This window comes from Chenopodium album, chromosome 22 (genome assembly GCF_948465745.1).
Source record: "Chenopodium album chromosome 22, dcCheAlbu1.1, whole genome shotgun sequence".
Classification (NCBI taxonomy): domain Eukaryota; kingdom Viridiplantae; phylum Streptophyta; class Magnoliopsida; order Caryophyllales; family Amaranthaceae; genus Chenopodium; species Chenopodium album.
Genome location: NC_137855.1, coordinates 959,760 through 975,788, shown reverse-complemented (window position 1 = coordinate 975,788; position 16,029 = coordinate 959,760). Strand labels below are relative to the sequence as shown.

The window sequence follows — 16,029 nt, the reverse complement described above, 5'->3', positions numbered from 1 at the left end:
ATAATTTCAGTTCAGAAAAAATAATTTCAGTTCAGCAAAATTAAGGTGAAGAGAACGGGGTCTTTTTCCGTATAAAATTCAAGAATATAAAAAAGGAAATGTGTTGAAAATTTCTATTTAAACTTTACTCCGTATTAGTTATTGGACCTTTCTTATCAAGTCATCTTCCATTAATATAACGAAGTTAGTTGACTAAAATATTTGTTGATGATTCCTTGGAGCTTGGAGGTCAAAATACATTAGCCGCCTCTTTAAACCTACATGAGTACATGACTATTCGAGAATCGAGAATCAAGAAATGTCATGTTGGTACACACTTTAGACTTGGGTATAATTATATTTGGTAATGAGACTTCACAGTAAGCACACCATAGTTGTAAGGAAATTTCACAATGTTCATACATGGCATACGGAATAGTTGGAATTACAGAGTATGTTATGTAAATGATAAAATATTATTCCGTATAAAATAGGTGTATAGTACATTGATTCTCGTATTATGTTTTTTTTTTTTTTTTTTTTTTTTTTTTTAATTCTAAGTTTCACTTAAAATTCCAATTTATGTATTGAATATTGTAAAAACACTAAGCATTTGTTTGTAACTTTTTTTGTTTTTTAATTATTCGATTTATTCTGGTGGGGTGATGAAGATGAACATCTACTAAAAAAACAGAAAATCATGATCCGTTGTTAGGGGGTGGGTAACTAGACTCATAACTAACAGTATTAGTAATAAGTACACCAAAGAACAAGTATATATATATTTCTAAATATTAATATGACCTTAGTTACTCTTTTAAATACATAATTCTACCATAACTTGTCAAGTTACTACTAAATAAGAACACATTCTTCTGTGTTATAACATAGAATTATCATTCCAAGTTCCAAATATATATGTGCTATCACCAAGGATTTTGCGCTTTAGGTACCGTTGATTCTTCATCATCAGAATTTGATATTAATATTGGACATCATACCTACATAATTGGTTAAAATGAGTTAAATTTCTTAGAGTGTATCAAAAAAAAATTCAAACAAGTACCACCTAGTAGTCGGTATTGTTACTTATAGCAAAGCTCGCTTATAGGGTTATACATGTATATCTTAAGGCCTCAACGTTAACCCAACAATGAGAATCGAACTGCTAACCTCCGAAGGGAGAGGCCGAATCACCTCTCTAAACAAGCATGATTCTAAAACTTATATGGAGCTTTACAAAAGAAAAGATACTTACTACATCCATCGCTTCTGTGAGGTTGCATCTTTGGATCCACTATGAGTTCGTCTTCTGTTAGTTTTCGAAGCTACACCAGTAAACACCTTGTTTGGCATTGGAGAAGCTGCTGAAGAATGAGTTTGATTCAATGATTTCTCCTTAAGGGGACTCACTGGTCTGGATTTCGGGACCTGAAGTGAAAGCTTTGTAGAAGGCGATGGGGCTTTTGCAAATGACAGTTTCTGGTGTATCTTTGACACATTCTCACTTGAAGAAGAGCTGTTTTGGAGAGGGTTGTTTGTGGAGGGCTTTACTACTACTCGAGTTTCAACAGTACTAGAGGCATTCTGCTTCCTCTCAGAGGTGCAGTCTGAATCAGAAGATAAAGGACTATCCATATCATAAAGCAGATTATCTGACATTGTTGGTAGCTGTTTCTTATCCAAGCTCGGCCCAGAGAATGACCGCCTTTTGGCTCTTGTTAAGTTCACCACCTGTAACAATGTAAAGCTTTAGTATTGTTGAATGTTGATGCTCCTTCCATTCGAGTTATAAACTTAATATTGCTTTAGCTCACAAAGATTAAGGAAGTAGGGAATAAAAACTTGTTGCAGGCATTCATCAGGGATCAAAATTTGGCAACTTATTAGAGAAAAAGAGTTAAAACAATTGAAGTTGTTTCAGCAAAGAGTTCTTACCTTCTGTTCCATAACAATCAAGTCTTTTTTCAACTTAGTAATAATTGTGCATTTTCGACGAATAACCTCTTCAAGTTCTTCAATTCTCTGTCAAGAAAAGGAATGTGTCTTTACTGAGCCATTCTTGATTCACAAAGTAAAGAAAAACAGAAACAAATAGTAAGGCATATCTTACTTTAGAAGTGACAACATCTTTTGAACGAATAAAAGAAGAAAGCTCCCTTATAGCAGCATCTTTTTCTTCACATTCCCTCTTAAGATTATAAGTATCTTGCTCTATTGCTAAGTTATTCAGCTGAAAACCACACCCAACATCGATATTCAGTGTAAGTTTTGCTCGAAAGGCAAAAGTAATCCTTTGCTCAAAAACAGATGCATATACATCATATATAGAAACTACAAAAACAATGGTTATTTCATTACTTGCAAATCTGCCACTGAAGTGACACTTGAAGCCCAATCAGACAGATCTGACATACGACGTTCCTCCTGTTCTGCTTCATTAGAAATGGAGAGTCTATTTTTAAACATCTCGTCACCACTAGCAGCTTTCACAAGTGAGTTTCCCTGGTACATTACAAGCATGTCAAATTCAGCTTCTAACATGTCTGAAAAACACAAAATTCTGTTTACTTAACCTATCTTTTTCTTTGTTTGTGTCATTGTGTGTGTATATAGAGTGCATGCAGTGAACTATCACTAAGAAGTTTTTGGTAAATAAAGGGGCAAATAATGGAGTCTCACTGAAACATCATTCAACTCAGCTCGGCGTTGATCACAGAACCAGCAGTCTGTGCACATAGAGTCAGATTTGCTGGCCAAAGATGATCTTCTAGACGAGAAATCCATTATCTTGGACGCTGATAAATCAACTGCTGCTTGAGGCTGATCTTTCATAGAATTCATTTGCTCACACAAATCATCAAGCTTTTGCTGCATGCTCATCAATATATCATCCTGCTAGACAATAAAAACACACATAAATTTTTCAGTAACACTCAAAAGAATGCACTCCCTATTACACTTCAATCAAAGTCACATTTACTGATTCAAAATTAAAGAATGTAGCTAAATAATTCAGCATGTCATAATAGTAAACCAAAATCTCGGGTATCACATAACACCATGCTTGATCATGTAATTCACAGTCACTAATTCAATCAATTGTAAAGGGTATAACTGTATAAGTCAATCTCATTCGCGTAAATTGGCTCACAAACATGCTAAAAGAGATCCAAATCACGAAAAGTTGAGCAAAATCTATATAATTCAATCTCATTTGGGTAAATTGGATCACAATGTATAATTCTCCTATGACAAAAGAAGCCAACAAAGAGGGTCTACAAACAATTATACATGTTAAAGCTACCAACTTTTAAACATCAATGTCATCATCATGATCATATTCATCCAATTAATCACTTTTCACTTACAATTAATTAAAAACTTACAAATTCCAAAACCCTTACACAATCTTTACAAAAGTCAATAATCATCCCTAAGACCCACCAAATTTTTTAATTTTAATTTTGTTACCAAACTCTGAATTAAAACCCCACATATAAAAAATAAAAAAAAAACAATTATAAATTCATTACAAATTCAAAACATCAAATGAGATGATAAAATAAAAAGGGAGAATTTTACAAACCCTTAGTTGAACACATTTTCTGAGTTGAAAAATCTGGCGATTCTTCTCACATTTAGCAGCAGCAACAGCAACAACAGCAACAATAAGAACACGATGAATAGGGCTAAAGAGTTCCCACCCAATGGCTTCCTCTCGGCTTAAGCCGCCGCCAATGGCTTGAGCCGAGGTAGCTTCATCGGCTCCAACAAGCCGACCTTGAAGAGAAACCCAAGCCAAAGTCTTCTTCTTTGTTGAGCCGGCTCGAATTGGGCTACTCGGCTTGGAGAATTGGCTTGAAAGACGCCGATTGTTGAGTGTTGAAGTGGGTGTTGGAGTGAAAGTTACCAAATGAGCCGGCTTGAAAGCCGCCTCTGTTTCGGCTTCGGCGGCTTCCATGAATTGAAGGGAAAATGAGGTTGGATTGAATTTGAATGAAGGAATGAATTAATGCTGTTGGAATTATTGAAGGATAGGAAGAGATTTTGTAACGTTGAGTTATGGAAAGAAATTGAAAATGAGAAAGATGGCATATAGAGTATTTTTGAAATGTTGAATGTTTTTTGGATTTATTGGTTTGGGAGGGAAGGTTTGAAAACGTGGGCCGTGGAGGAGTAGACGTTGCGGGTTAACGTTGGAGGGTAAGACGGGTGCATGGATAGACCCATAGACCTGAATACCTGATCAATGGGAGGACCGAGTCGAGTCTTAAAATTTAAGTCCATTTCTTGGGCTAGGTCGGATCGAGCCTAGATTCGGCCAAAAATTTTATGTCCAAACCGAGCGGGTCGTGTGGGCTTTTCGGACCGGACCAGAAAAATGAACTAAAAGCATAAAAATGCATTTCCAAGCCTGCCCAAGAAAAATAAAAATCGAGTCGAGTTTCGAGCCGAATAAAGCTACCCAAAACCTGCCAAAATTCAAATCGGGTCAGGTCAACTTTGATTTTACCCTTTGCATGCACTGGTTATCCGTGTTATTATTGTAGACTCGTAGTATAGTAGTTCAGATCGAGTTCAAATCAGGTTGAAATATGTTTATGTTTTACATGCTGATTTTTTGGCTTGATTTTGCATTGGTTAAAGTAGTCTATTAAACTAGATGGGTTATCGATTAAACCACAGTGTAGTATCAAATTTGTAAATTAAACCACAGTGTAGTATCATCTTGCAAAAGATTACATTTTAATTTCGCTTTAACAAATCAAGTGAGCCAATTAATTGCAGCTTTAGGTATATTGTTAATAAGCTATAAGCATCATGGGCCTAACAAGACTGTGGTAGATGGGCCGGAATCTTTTGCAAGCCTAACAAGACTGTGGTAGATGGGCCGCAAGCTTCATGGTGATTTGTGGAGCGACAAAGGCTATGCATTGAGATGAGACAATAGCAGCAAGATTTTTTTGACTTGGAAGACTTGTGGCATTGTGCACTAGCCATTACGAGAATAGGAGATATATGTGCTAATTATGTATTTCTGCCGAATTTTAAGTATTCTGTAAAATTAGAAATTATTTTTATAATCGATTAGGCTCTATGTTCTCTTCAACTCATTTTTTTTTTAAATATTAATATATGATGCATTGATGCATGAACTTATTTTTACTTTTAAAGAGTTATTTTGTTTGAAGTAAACTTGTTTATGCAAGAAATTGTCTTAGGAAGGAGAAAATAAAATAAAATAAAAAATATAAAAAAAAAAAAAAAAAAAACTTATTTTGAACTTTTCTTACCATATACGGAGTAGTAAATTAGACAGTAAGAACTTACATGAAGTTATTATAGAGTTGGAAACACCTTTACTATGAGAGTATGAGTATACTCATTTTAAGGAAGTCAACTTATTTAAGGACATGTTTGGATTGAGGGAGATGTATTATCAGGGTAATAAGAGTAAAATATCTAAGCAAAATGAAAGTGAATATAGGAAAAGAGGAAATAGTAATGGTGTGATTGTAAAGAAAATTATGTAGTGATGGTGTGGTATGAAGTGAAAAAAAGGAGCTAAGGGTTTAATTTGTTCTTTTCCGCTTAATTTTAGTTCAGTTCAGTTCCGTTCGGTTCGGCTCTAATCAGTACAGTTTAGTTCAGTTTCCTTATCTCATAAACAATTCATTTCAGCTCTATTCAGTTTAGTTCAGCTCCAATCAGTCAGTTCAGATTAGTTTAGTTTAGCCTACTTCAGTAAATCTGTACAAACCCTAATACCCTCAGTAATTATTACCCTCGTTATGAGGGTTCCATCTCTCTCTCTCTCTCTCTCTCTCTCTTTTCTCATGGCACAATTATCTTATTTTATTTGTAAACACATTGTCTCGTACAATAACACCTCTAACTACTTGTGTTTTTTCAAATTTGACTTTTATTACTCCCTTAATATATTACCTCAATCCGAACGTGAGTCGTAAATTTTAGTACAGTAATAATTGTACTTAAAACCCGAAAATAATTTTATCAAGTGTATAAAGTTTTCTTATTTGATGGTTGTTAACGCCTGAATAATCTCATCTACAACACGAAATTTCCTTCATATACAATCATACTTATGTAGTACTCAAAATATACGAAGTATGTGGAGCTCCAAACACGCCATAAAATGGAGAACAAAGTTGATAAAAGAGAATTTTGGGCATCAAAAATTAAAAGAAAATTTTGGAATCTTCTTTTTTCAGAGCGAACAATCACAACAGGACAAGCTGCAAAAACACTATACGAGGAAAACCAAGAGGAATAACATCTCCCTTATCTTTTCACACTAAATGTCAAAGCAATACTATCAATGCAATTTTTAATTTAAAATTGCCACTATTTATTTTTCAGTATAAATTTACTTCTTCATATACTTTGTTGGATCCTGTTATATGTCTTTGTTTTACATGCAAAAGAAATGTGGACGGCCAAATCCGAAGAAATTGAAATTGACAATTCATTTATATTCATATTTTATATGTTTTTATTTATTTACTTATTTATCAAATATAAATAATAATGCAAAAAAATAGCACGATAAATCAATAGTCGAAGGAGTAAATATTTTCTTTTAATTGACATATTTCTATGCATGGAGAAATATACATTTACTTCGCATGATAATTAGTATAGTTTTTCTCTTGTAAAAAAAATTATACAAGTACATATTACACTGTATGTATCAATATAAGTATGTGTATATGTATGTGGAGATTTTTTTTTATTTATTTATTTTTAATTTTTAATTTTTTGCATGCATAAAATGATGAAATTTCTTTTTGGTATTTGTTTAAGTTTTATTACAAGGATCTTTACTTTGGTATCATGTGATTATTCATTACATTAAAGCATGATTAATTATGCCATGTATCTTCTCTAAACTCAACACCTAAATACCTAATATCTTGTTTGTATATGGTATAGCCAAAACGATAAATCCATCCAAAAGGGGAGTGGTTATGTCATGAGGGTTGAAATTTGAGAAGATTATGAAAGTTGTTAGTGATAATTGTTGTCATTGTCTCATACAAGTATCCTAAGTTGTTTTTTTGACAATTGACATACTACTAGCTAATCTAATAGATTTGTCGATCTTTTTTAATACTCGTATATGTTTATAGGTTAATAGTAATGTTATGCAAAAGAAAAAAATGGTAAGAAAAACATTTCATGATCTTAGGCTATAATCTTTCACCGTATAGCTATAAAGCCATTCATTTTAGAAAAAAATCAAATTTAGTTCAGTTTATTTAGGCGACAATGTTACTTGTTTCATCACTTGTTTAGTTGTTTATAATTAGTCAACTTGAACATATCTTCTGTTACTTCGTTTTGATTTGCTTCATTTTATTTGTAAAGTAAAAAGTGGATTATTTTCACTACTAATTAAAAGTGATTTGTGCAGTTAACGTGGTCATTTTCTAAACAAGATTAGTTAAAAAAGAAGGAAAGGCCTTTTGCATGTGGAGGTTGACAAACAGATCTGGAAGCTAAGCTTTTTATGGGGTGGTTGATTCACAAACTTGATTAACATTTATAATAATTAATTAATGAGCTCTTTTTAATTAACAAAAGTAGCTAATATGAGAGGCAACCAACCAACAAATTATAGCATAAACAAACCTATTTAACCCTACATGTAATTCCATTAAACATTCTATATAATATACTTAATCAATATCTTATACACAAGTAACACAACCATATTATATGTCCATATCTCACATGACCTGTTATTTGGACAAATTACAAAGGGTCCCTCTTTTTTTTTTTTTTTTTTTTTTTTTTTGGAGGATTGAATCGAAATTTTACTCCATATTTCTCAATTATACATATATTCTCTGTATTATCGAAAGTACTTTGACAGCTTGACCATGACAGACTTAGGGCCTATTCTCTTACGTTAAAATTTAGTTTATTTCAGTTCAGTTCAATTCAGTTCAGTTCAGCTCCTAATTTCCTTCTCTTATAAAATATTCAGTTCAGTACAGCTGAGTTCAGTTCAGTTCAGTTCAATTCAATTCAGCTGAGTTCAGTCAATGAGAACAAGCCCTAAGATCTTAGAATTTTTAGAACTGTCACTAACCAAATTACTGAGATATCTTAGACATATAATATATCGGAAAATACTTATATGTCTAAGAAGATATAATATGAGAGATAAAATATACTGTATATTAATGTTATTTGTCCAACTTTGATTTGACATTAAACTACCGTACCGACTTCCTTCTATTTCATCCTAAAGTCTTCATAGAAAAAATAATTCAACTCCTCTATTTCCTACGTCTTTTCATATTTGTTGTTAACTACAGTAAAAATAAAGGTGGGCACGGGCCGTGCCGGCACGCGGGCGGCACGGGCCTGGCACGACTCTGGCACGGCCCGGCACGGGTGGCGGCACGGCACGGCACGGCGGCCCACCTGTGGGCCGTGGGCCGTGCCGTGAACAAAAATCCGAATTCCGGCACGGGCACGGCAAGTGGCACGGCGGGTGGCACGGTGGCCGGCACGTGGGCCGGCACGCTGGCACGACCCGCCGGCACGGCACGTGGCACGGCCAGGCACGGCCCGGCACGGCACGGCCCGTGCCTTACCGTTGGAAAACTAGCCGTTTATGGCCGATCACAACATGTTTATCGTGGATATCTTCCATCCATGGAGGATAAATGGCGTAAATATTACACCGATATTCCTATGATTTATATTTTTGCTTCTATTTTAGATCCTAGACAAAAATATGATGGCACCTTTTTATTAATTGATATTTATTATAGTAACATGAATTTTGAAGATGATGTTGAAACTTTTAAGAATAAGGTGACGGATGAGTTTTTTAATTTATATAGAGTTTATGAAAGTAAATATGGAACCGTATCTCGATTTACCCCTTCTCAAACATCCAAAAATGTAAGTAAACGGGCCAAAGGTTTATTTGCACAAGCTGCTAACTTGATGTCTAAGTATTCAGGTACAGAATCATCATCATCTAGGAGAACACAAAGCGATGTTTCGGAGTTGCAAATGTACTTAAGTTACGACTTCATGAAAGGCATGGACGATGAAGAGAAGTTTGGCCTCGACATCCTCGATTGGTGGAAATCACAAGCCGTGAAACATCCAATTTTGTCGGCAATGGCTCGTGATATTTTTGCTATCCAAGTCTCCTCCGTTGCTTCCGAAAGAGCTTTTAGTGCGTCGGGAAGAGTTCTAGACGATAGAAGAACAAGACTAAAACCCGAAACACTTGAAATGTGTGTTTGCTTCAAGGATTGGTTGGATGCCGAAACTCGTTCTCAAGATCGTACTTATGCACAAAACGACGACGATGAAGGAACGTCGACTTCTTTTAGTTCTCATACTTCTCAATCCACTCAATTGGCGGATGAACTTGAACCTCTAGGAGACGAAGACGAAGATGAAGACGAAGGCGAAGGCGAAGACGAAGACGACCAATAATAATTACATGATTACATATTTACATTATACACTATTGTATTCTTTTTGTATTATCGAACTTCGTATTCCGTATAATAAATGAAGTTATTCAATATTCATACACTATTGTACGATTTTTAATTATCATCACTTATTTTGTAATTTTGTATTATTGAATTATCGTACATTCGTACTGGCTACCGTCATATAATAAAATAAGTTATTCTTCAATTTTTTGTGTTTTCGGATTATCGCACTCGTATTTTTTTTTATTATATGCATTGTTGTTTTTAATTCGTTTTTTTTTTATCATTTATTTTTTTTAAAAATAAAAAATAAAAAAATAAGAGTGGCACGGTTTGGCCCGCGGCCCGGCACGGCACGGCCCGCTAGGCACGTGGGCCGTGCCATGCCGTGGGCTGGGGTGTGCCAATTTCAGGCACGGCACGCCGCGGAGCCGGCACGGCCACCACCCCGGCACGGCCAGGCACGGCCCGCGGCGGCACGGGCACGGCCCGTGCCCATGTTTAAGTAAAAATAAAATAAAAAATATAGACATTCTAGTAAATTACTGAATAAAAAAAACCAAGTTGTTATCAGTGATTTTATGGGCTAAAATATAAGTTAATTTATTTTATCACGAAAGCAATCAAACATTGTCCCCCACAAATCCACAATGTATTGTGTTTGTGTACAATGGCAATTTGGAATTTCTGAGCTTCACCCGTGAATTTTGTACTTCTTTGTTCTTTCTCAATGATCAAATACGGCATATGCTTTTGGTTTTGGTCCTAGACGGCTACTACCATGTCTACATCTTAGGTTGTACGAGTATTTTATAACCGTAACTTTTTTTCTTAGGTACATACAAATTACATATCAAATACTTATATAAGGTATTTGATTCGTTCAATATGAACTACATGTATGTATCGTTTAAGACTATGCACTAGTTTTAACTACAAAATCATATTTTACATATATTTTTAGAAATCCATATATAGATTGTCTATTCTGTACATATTACTGTATCATGTACAAAACTAGAAATATTAGTTGAGTGATTACTATAGACAATATCATTAAACAAGTAGATTAGTGGTTAATTTACAATATGAGGTGGCATAATTATACAAATAAGCATGATAAAGTGTTACAATGAAGCAATCATAACAAAAGTAGTGCCATCTCCATGTTTTGTGGTCACACATTCTCAATAATAAATAATTATACCACTATACAGTATACACCATTACACATTTACACACCCCCTTCAAAAAATAAAAATTAAAAGAAAATAATAATATTCAAAGTCTAATTACTTAAAAGAACCAAGGGCATTTTAGTAAAAATAAACCTTATCTTCCTCAAATGGAGTAAATTCCACTCTTCAACCTTCTTTCCTTCACATGCACACCCTTTTAAGTGAAACATATACTACAAACACACAATTTCACTCCTCAAAAACTCAAATAATTCTTTATTTTCTCTCTCTTTCTATGATTCTCCATGTTTCTTCTTCACTAGCTTTATAATCCTTCCATTCAAAAAAAACCCACCAAAAAAAAAGTTTAAATTTTTATCTTCCAATTCCAAATCCCAAAAAAAAAAGTTCCTTAAAAAACAGGGGACTCTGTTTCAGATTCAGGGTACCCCTGTTTTTATGCCAATTTAATTGTTAATTATATGCAAGAATTCAATTTTTTTGGGATTTTTTATAATTCAAATTAATGGCAGAAGTAAAAACAGGAGTAAATAATAATGGGGATATTAGTAGGGAAGAAATACAAGCCGCCATTGCTAAAGCTGTAGAACTCAGAGCATTACATGCTGCTTTAATGCAAGGAAATAGTCCTTCTCATCTCAGATTTCGTTCTTCTACTTCTCCTCATCATCTTCATCATCCTTCTCATTCTCGCCCTTCTTATCAGTTTTCTGGTCATGATTACCCTGTTTTTACTCCTGTAAGTACTCTATTAATCTTCGGAAATTTACGCGTTTTGGTATTTTTTTCATTAATAGTCGTGTTGATAGTGTAATTTGAACTAATAATACGATAGCTATATATTGACAATGATGGTGAAGGTAAAGTAAATTTTTTTTTTTTGGGGGTGGATTGATTGTTTGGTATAGCATCATTATCTTATTAAATTTGGAACATACTCTTTATTTTTCTTGTTTGGATGAAAATTATTTGTGGTTCTTGTTATAAGAGGGACTTCCTTGAATTTTTTTCTAGCAATAATTGTTTACCATGTCTTGGCAATTTTGTTATTAATTAATTAATTTATTTATTACATTATACAAATATAAAAGAAATTTATTACATTATACAAATATAAAAGAAATTTATTACATTATACAAATATAAAAGAAATTAAAAAAGGAGAGAGGTTGGAAGCGAAGATTACTAGCAAAATCTACGTGATACTACTACAAGTGATCTAGTATAATCAATTTGACTTTTTCCAATAATGGGGTTGCCTACTAATATGACTATGACAATTCTATTGATTATTTGTTGGCAATTGATTGCTTACATTCCCTTTCTTTTTCTAGCATTAGCTTCTTTTTCCTTTTTTTTTTTTTGAATTTTTTTTTAAAAATAATAATTAAAGGGGTTGGTGATTTTCATAATTAATGTAAACATTCTTTCCACAAGTACCAAATCCTAAATGAAATAAAATCAAACTTGTACATTTGAATTACTTAACTAACATGAATTTTATTTTTTTTTCAACTTCGATTTAAACCAAAATTTGACTTTTTCATAATTAAAGTACCAGTGAATGCACTTCAACCCAATTTGTTTGACTAAAAGTAAGTAGACATAGATTATTGATTAAAGCAAATCAATAATCCCAATTGTGTTTACTACTCAATTGGTCGGTAAAAAGATTTTTCACTCCCCTAAGTCCCTAACCATAAAAAGACTTCACCTATTGATTTATGTAATACGTGAACAGTTCCCCGTGGTACAAACTTTTCTTCTTACCGAATATGATGTATATCATGTCATGTAACACGTTAAATTTAACTTTTACGGCCATAATTTACCTACTACGACCATAAATTTATCATCAAAAATATTACTCCGTATATTTTTGTATGTGTCTAAGATAGTATTACTGGCTAGGGGAGTGAAATTTCTAGTGGACAGCTAGATAAGGTTAATTGGCATATTAATTTTGAGTTAAGAGAGTTAAGTTTCTAATCTTGCTATATTAGTATTATACTCATAGAAATTAGTGATGCTTAGAGTAAAATGCAAGTTATGCCTCACTTCCTTATAGTTCAAGGGAAAGATTATTTGATGCTGAATTATATACATTATAGTATTATACCATGTTGATTAGAATAAACATTAAGATGCTTATAATATTTATGATATCTTGGCAGAGTTATGAAGATGAAAATTTGCCAGGGTATGGCCATGTGCAAATAGCAAGCCAAACGATTAGCGAAAATTGGGATGAAATTAGAGATAATCAAAACGCGCTCCCTCCTGGATTAGTAAACTTGGACAACAACAACAACCACATTTGCCCTGCAGATGATTGTAAATCGGTGGCTAGTTCGTGCACGAATAACCTTAATTTCCTACAAAACTCACCAGGGACTGAAGTCCTGAAGTCGAGGAGAAGAAACAGTTTAGGAGACCTGAAGTCGGTATCATCCTGCAACAACTGTAAGCCTGCAACTATTAGCAGCATTGATTATAATGATAGCAAGAGTAGCAAGTACTCTAACATGGTGGTGCCACTAACAGATTCTCATGCTACTATGACTGCTGCCCCACATAAGAAGTCGCGAGGTATGATCCTGTCATGGCTGTTCAAGAGGAAGCAAAAGAACGAAAACAGTTCACCAGTACGGACTGATGATCAGTCTGAAGAAGTCTCCCAAGTTCTTAAGGATTTCGGAAGTGGTGCATCAATTGAAACTTTGAAAAAGGAGCTGATTGATGCAAATCAGAAGAAGGAAGCGGCCTTAATGGAGGTGTCAGAGATGAGATCTTCGTTTGGGGACTTGAGAAAGAAGCTCGAGAACTTAGAGTCTTACTGCGAGGAGCTGAAGAAGGCTCTTAGACAGGCAGTATCGAAAAGAGAGAAATCGAGTGATGGGAAGGGTAATGGGGATAGCGAGATGCCTGTGAGCGAGGAGGTTATGGTGGAAGGATTTTTACAGATTGTTTCAGAAGCAAGATTATCAGTAAAACAGTTCTGCAAGACTCTGACAGAGCAAATAGACGAGACTGATGAACAACTTACTGAGAATTTGAACGCGATCCTCAAACCCTATAAACTATCAGTAAATTCAAGGTACTCAAAGGCAGTTTTCTATCATCTAGAGGCGATAATAAATCAAGCATTCTATCAGGATTTTGAGAACTGTGTATTTCAGAAAAATGGCATGCCGAAACTGCTAGATCCTCAGCAACAAAGGCAAGCACAGTTTCAATCGTTTGCTTCGTTAAGAAACCTGAGTTGGAATGAGGTCCTAAAGAAAGGAACCAAGTATTACAGTGAAGAATTTAGCAAGTTTTGTGACCAGAAAATGAGCTGCATAATTATGACCCTGAATTGGACTAGGCCTTGGTCTGAAACATTACTTCAGTCATTTTTTGTAGCAGCAAAATGTATATGGTTACTTCATTTGCTCGCGTTCTCCTTCTCTCCACCTTTAACTATCTTAAGGGTGGAAGAAAATAGATCGTTCGATCCTCACTATATGGAAGATATCGTAACAGATAAACAGAAGGGACACGGTCCAAGTCGAGTTAAGATTATGGTGATGCCAGGGTTTTATGTCCAAGATAAGATTCTTAGATGTAAGGTTCTTTGCAGGTATAAATCTGTAGTATAATGTAAGCATTTTTTTTTGTTGATTTGGTTGTTCTAAATATTTTGGTTGAGTAATTTGATTGGGGAGACTAGAGGGTTTGATTGTAATGCAAGTAACAAGTAGCATATCTAATTTAGTTGAATATTCTTCTGTAATTTTGTCAGATTATCTGACTTGTGATTTTAAAAGGCTTTCAGTAGTTGTAAAGTAAATGAAGATTGATTCTTTCTTGCATTCTAAGTTGTCCGTACTCTGGTTACACATCATAAAAACGATAAACATCTCTCTTTTTCATATTCTCTGTTACTACGTATTTTGAAAATAAACTCAATCCGTTAGTCAAAATGAGAACGAAATCACCAAACCGGTACTCCCTCCACCCCCAAAAAAACGACATATAAAGATCCCGTTCCTAGTCTTTTTAATGTTTCGCAATATATTTGCTGAAACTTCTCTAGCTTGTTGGCGTATGTAACATGGATCATCGATTCTCTCTTTTCTGCCTTTACATTAGGTCAGAGGAGTATAATTCTTCAAGATTTGGGGGATTTTTGTTAAGTATATATAACTAATAAGATATAAACACCAAATATCATAACAAGGAAGTTGTACAAACTTTAGTCTATTCAATATAGCACTCAGTGGCATGTATCATGTATGTAATCATGTTGACAACCTATCCATATATCATGGCTTTTAATTTGCATTATTATTAACCTCTTTTACTTTTTCATTCGTGGGTGTAGCACTATACAATTTGAATAGTTCATATTTAAAACATTATGGTGCTACTTTTATAATTACTCTTTTTCCACAATAATGGAGGATTTGATGTTAACACTTAAAATTGATTTTATTTTTTTAAAAAAACTGTTGCCTAGTCCACAGTTTTATGGACTTGGCTGGAATAAGTATTCTGGGCCCAATAGGACAATCTTGATCCAATGAAATATGGCACGATCTCTTCATAGTTGGGCCTCCAATCTCATGTCTCAACGCAACTAATGACCCAAAATACTTTGATATTGTGTTTGATATATCACTCGCAACTTTTAAGACTTTACCAACTAAAATAAACGGAAATCACAATGACAATATTGTTATGAAATATATAGAAATTAGAGGATTATGAGAAGAGGTAATAAGAGAAGTATTACTTCTTCTATGTATTACTCTTGGTAATATTTTTGTGTGTTATACAAGTGAAATTACATGGCTATTTATAGTAGTAAAAACCACTATTACATTGTGGGCTATAACCTTAGAGGGTGGTAATTAGGGTTGGCTACTACATTAAATGTAATGAAGAAATTGGAGTGTGGACATTCACACCTTGACTAAATTAATTAACTCTTAACACTCCCCCTTGAATGTCCATACAGAATAGGGTATATGTTGCCTCGTTAAAACCTTGCTAGGTAAAACCCTTTGGGATAAAAGCCATAGCTAAGGGAAAAGAGTACAACAATATATTACTATATGCTTTAGTGTACTGCCTCATTAAAAACCTTGTCCGGAAAAACCCATTGGGATAAAAACCTGATCGAAGGGAAAAAGAGTGCAGTGCATATAATGCTCCCCCTGATTTTAACATAGTTTATGAAGACAACGCATCCCAATCTTGTGGACCAACCGCTCAACACTCTTCGAAGGTAGGGACTTTGTAAACAAGTCTGCAAGATTATCAGATGATTGGATCTGTTGGACATTTATCTTCCCTTCCTTCTGCAAATC

The 16,029-nt window shown here is 34.2% G+C and overlaps 3 protein-coding genes across 4 annotated transcripts; 1 reads left to right on the top strand and 2 right to left on the bottom strand.

Annotated features, from left to right (window-relative positions):
- Positions 1-1,236: 1,236 nt before the first annotated feature.
- LOC145606179 (uncharacterized) lies at positions 1,237-2,035 on the bottom strand. Its single transcript, XM_081662228.1, has 2 exons — positions 1,918-2,035; positions 1,237-1,713 (listed from the first exon to the last, which is right to left on the bottom strand). Exons 1-2 carry the CDS (start codon positions 1,927-1,929, stop codon positions 1,237-1,239), a joined length of 489 nt encoding a protein of 162 aa, XP_081518354.1. The 5' UTR covers positions 1,930-2,035.
- A 279-nt stretch (positions 2,036-2,314) lies between these two features.
- On the bottom strand, positions 2,315-2,838 carry LOC145604644 (uncharacterized). Its single transcript, XM_081660550.1, has 2 exons — positions 2,662-2,838; positions 2,315-2,484 (listed from the first exon to the last, which is right to left on the bottom strand). Exons 1-2 carry the CDS (start codon positions 2,821-2,823, stop codon positions 2,329-2,331), a joined length of 318 nt encoding a protein of 105 aa, XP_081516676.1. The 5' UTR covers positions 2,824-2,838; the 3' UTR covers positions 2,315-2,328.
- Positions 2,839-10,887: 8,049 nt separating this feature from the next.
- LOC145605469 (IRK-interacting protein-like) lies at positions 10,888-14,417 on the top strand. Of its 2 annotated transcripts, XM_081661526.1 has the most exons (3): positions 10,888-11,414; positions 12,850-13,138; positions 13,220-14,417. In XM_081661526.1, the coding sequence occupies exons 1-3, from the start codon at positions 11,181-11,183 to the stop codon at positions 14,314-14,316; spliced, it is 1,620 nt and encodes a 539-aa protein (XP_081517652.1). In that variant the 5' UTR covers positions 10,888-11,180; the 3' UTR covers positions 14,317-14,417. The 2 variants fall into 2 exon arrangements, with proteins under 2 accessions (XP_081517652.1, XP_081517651.1); XM_081661525.1 differs by having other exon boundaries at positions 12,850-14,417.
- The last annotated feature ends 1,612 nt before the right edge of the window (positions 14,418-16,029 follow it).

Coding starts and splice junctions, on each gene's coding strand:
- LOC145604644 (XM_081660550.1), bottom strand. CDS start 2,823: ATGAATTCTATGAAAGATCAGCCTCAAGCAGCAGTTGATTTATCAGCG. Junction 2,485..2,661: donor CTGAGTTGAATGATGTTTCA/GTGAGACTCCAT, acceptor GTAATGTACCAG/GGAAACTCACTTGTGAAAGC.
- LOC145605469 (XM_081661525.1), top strand. CDS start 11,181: ATGGCAGAAGTAAAAACAGGAGTAAATAATAATGGGGATATTAGTAGG. Junction 11,415..12,849: donor ATTACCCTGTTTTTACTCCT/GTAAGTACTCTA, acceptor ATATCTTGGCAG/AGTTATGAAGATGAAAATTT.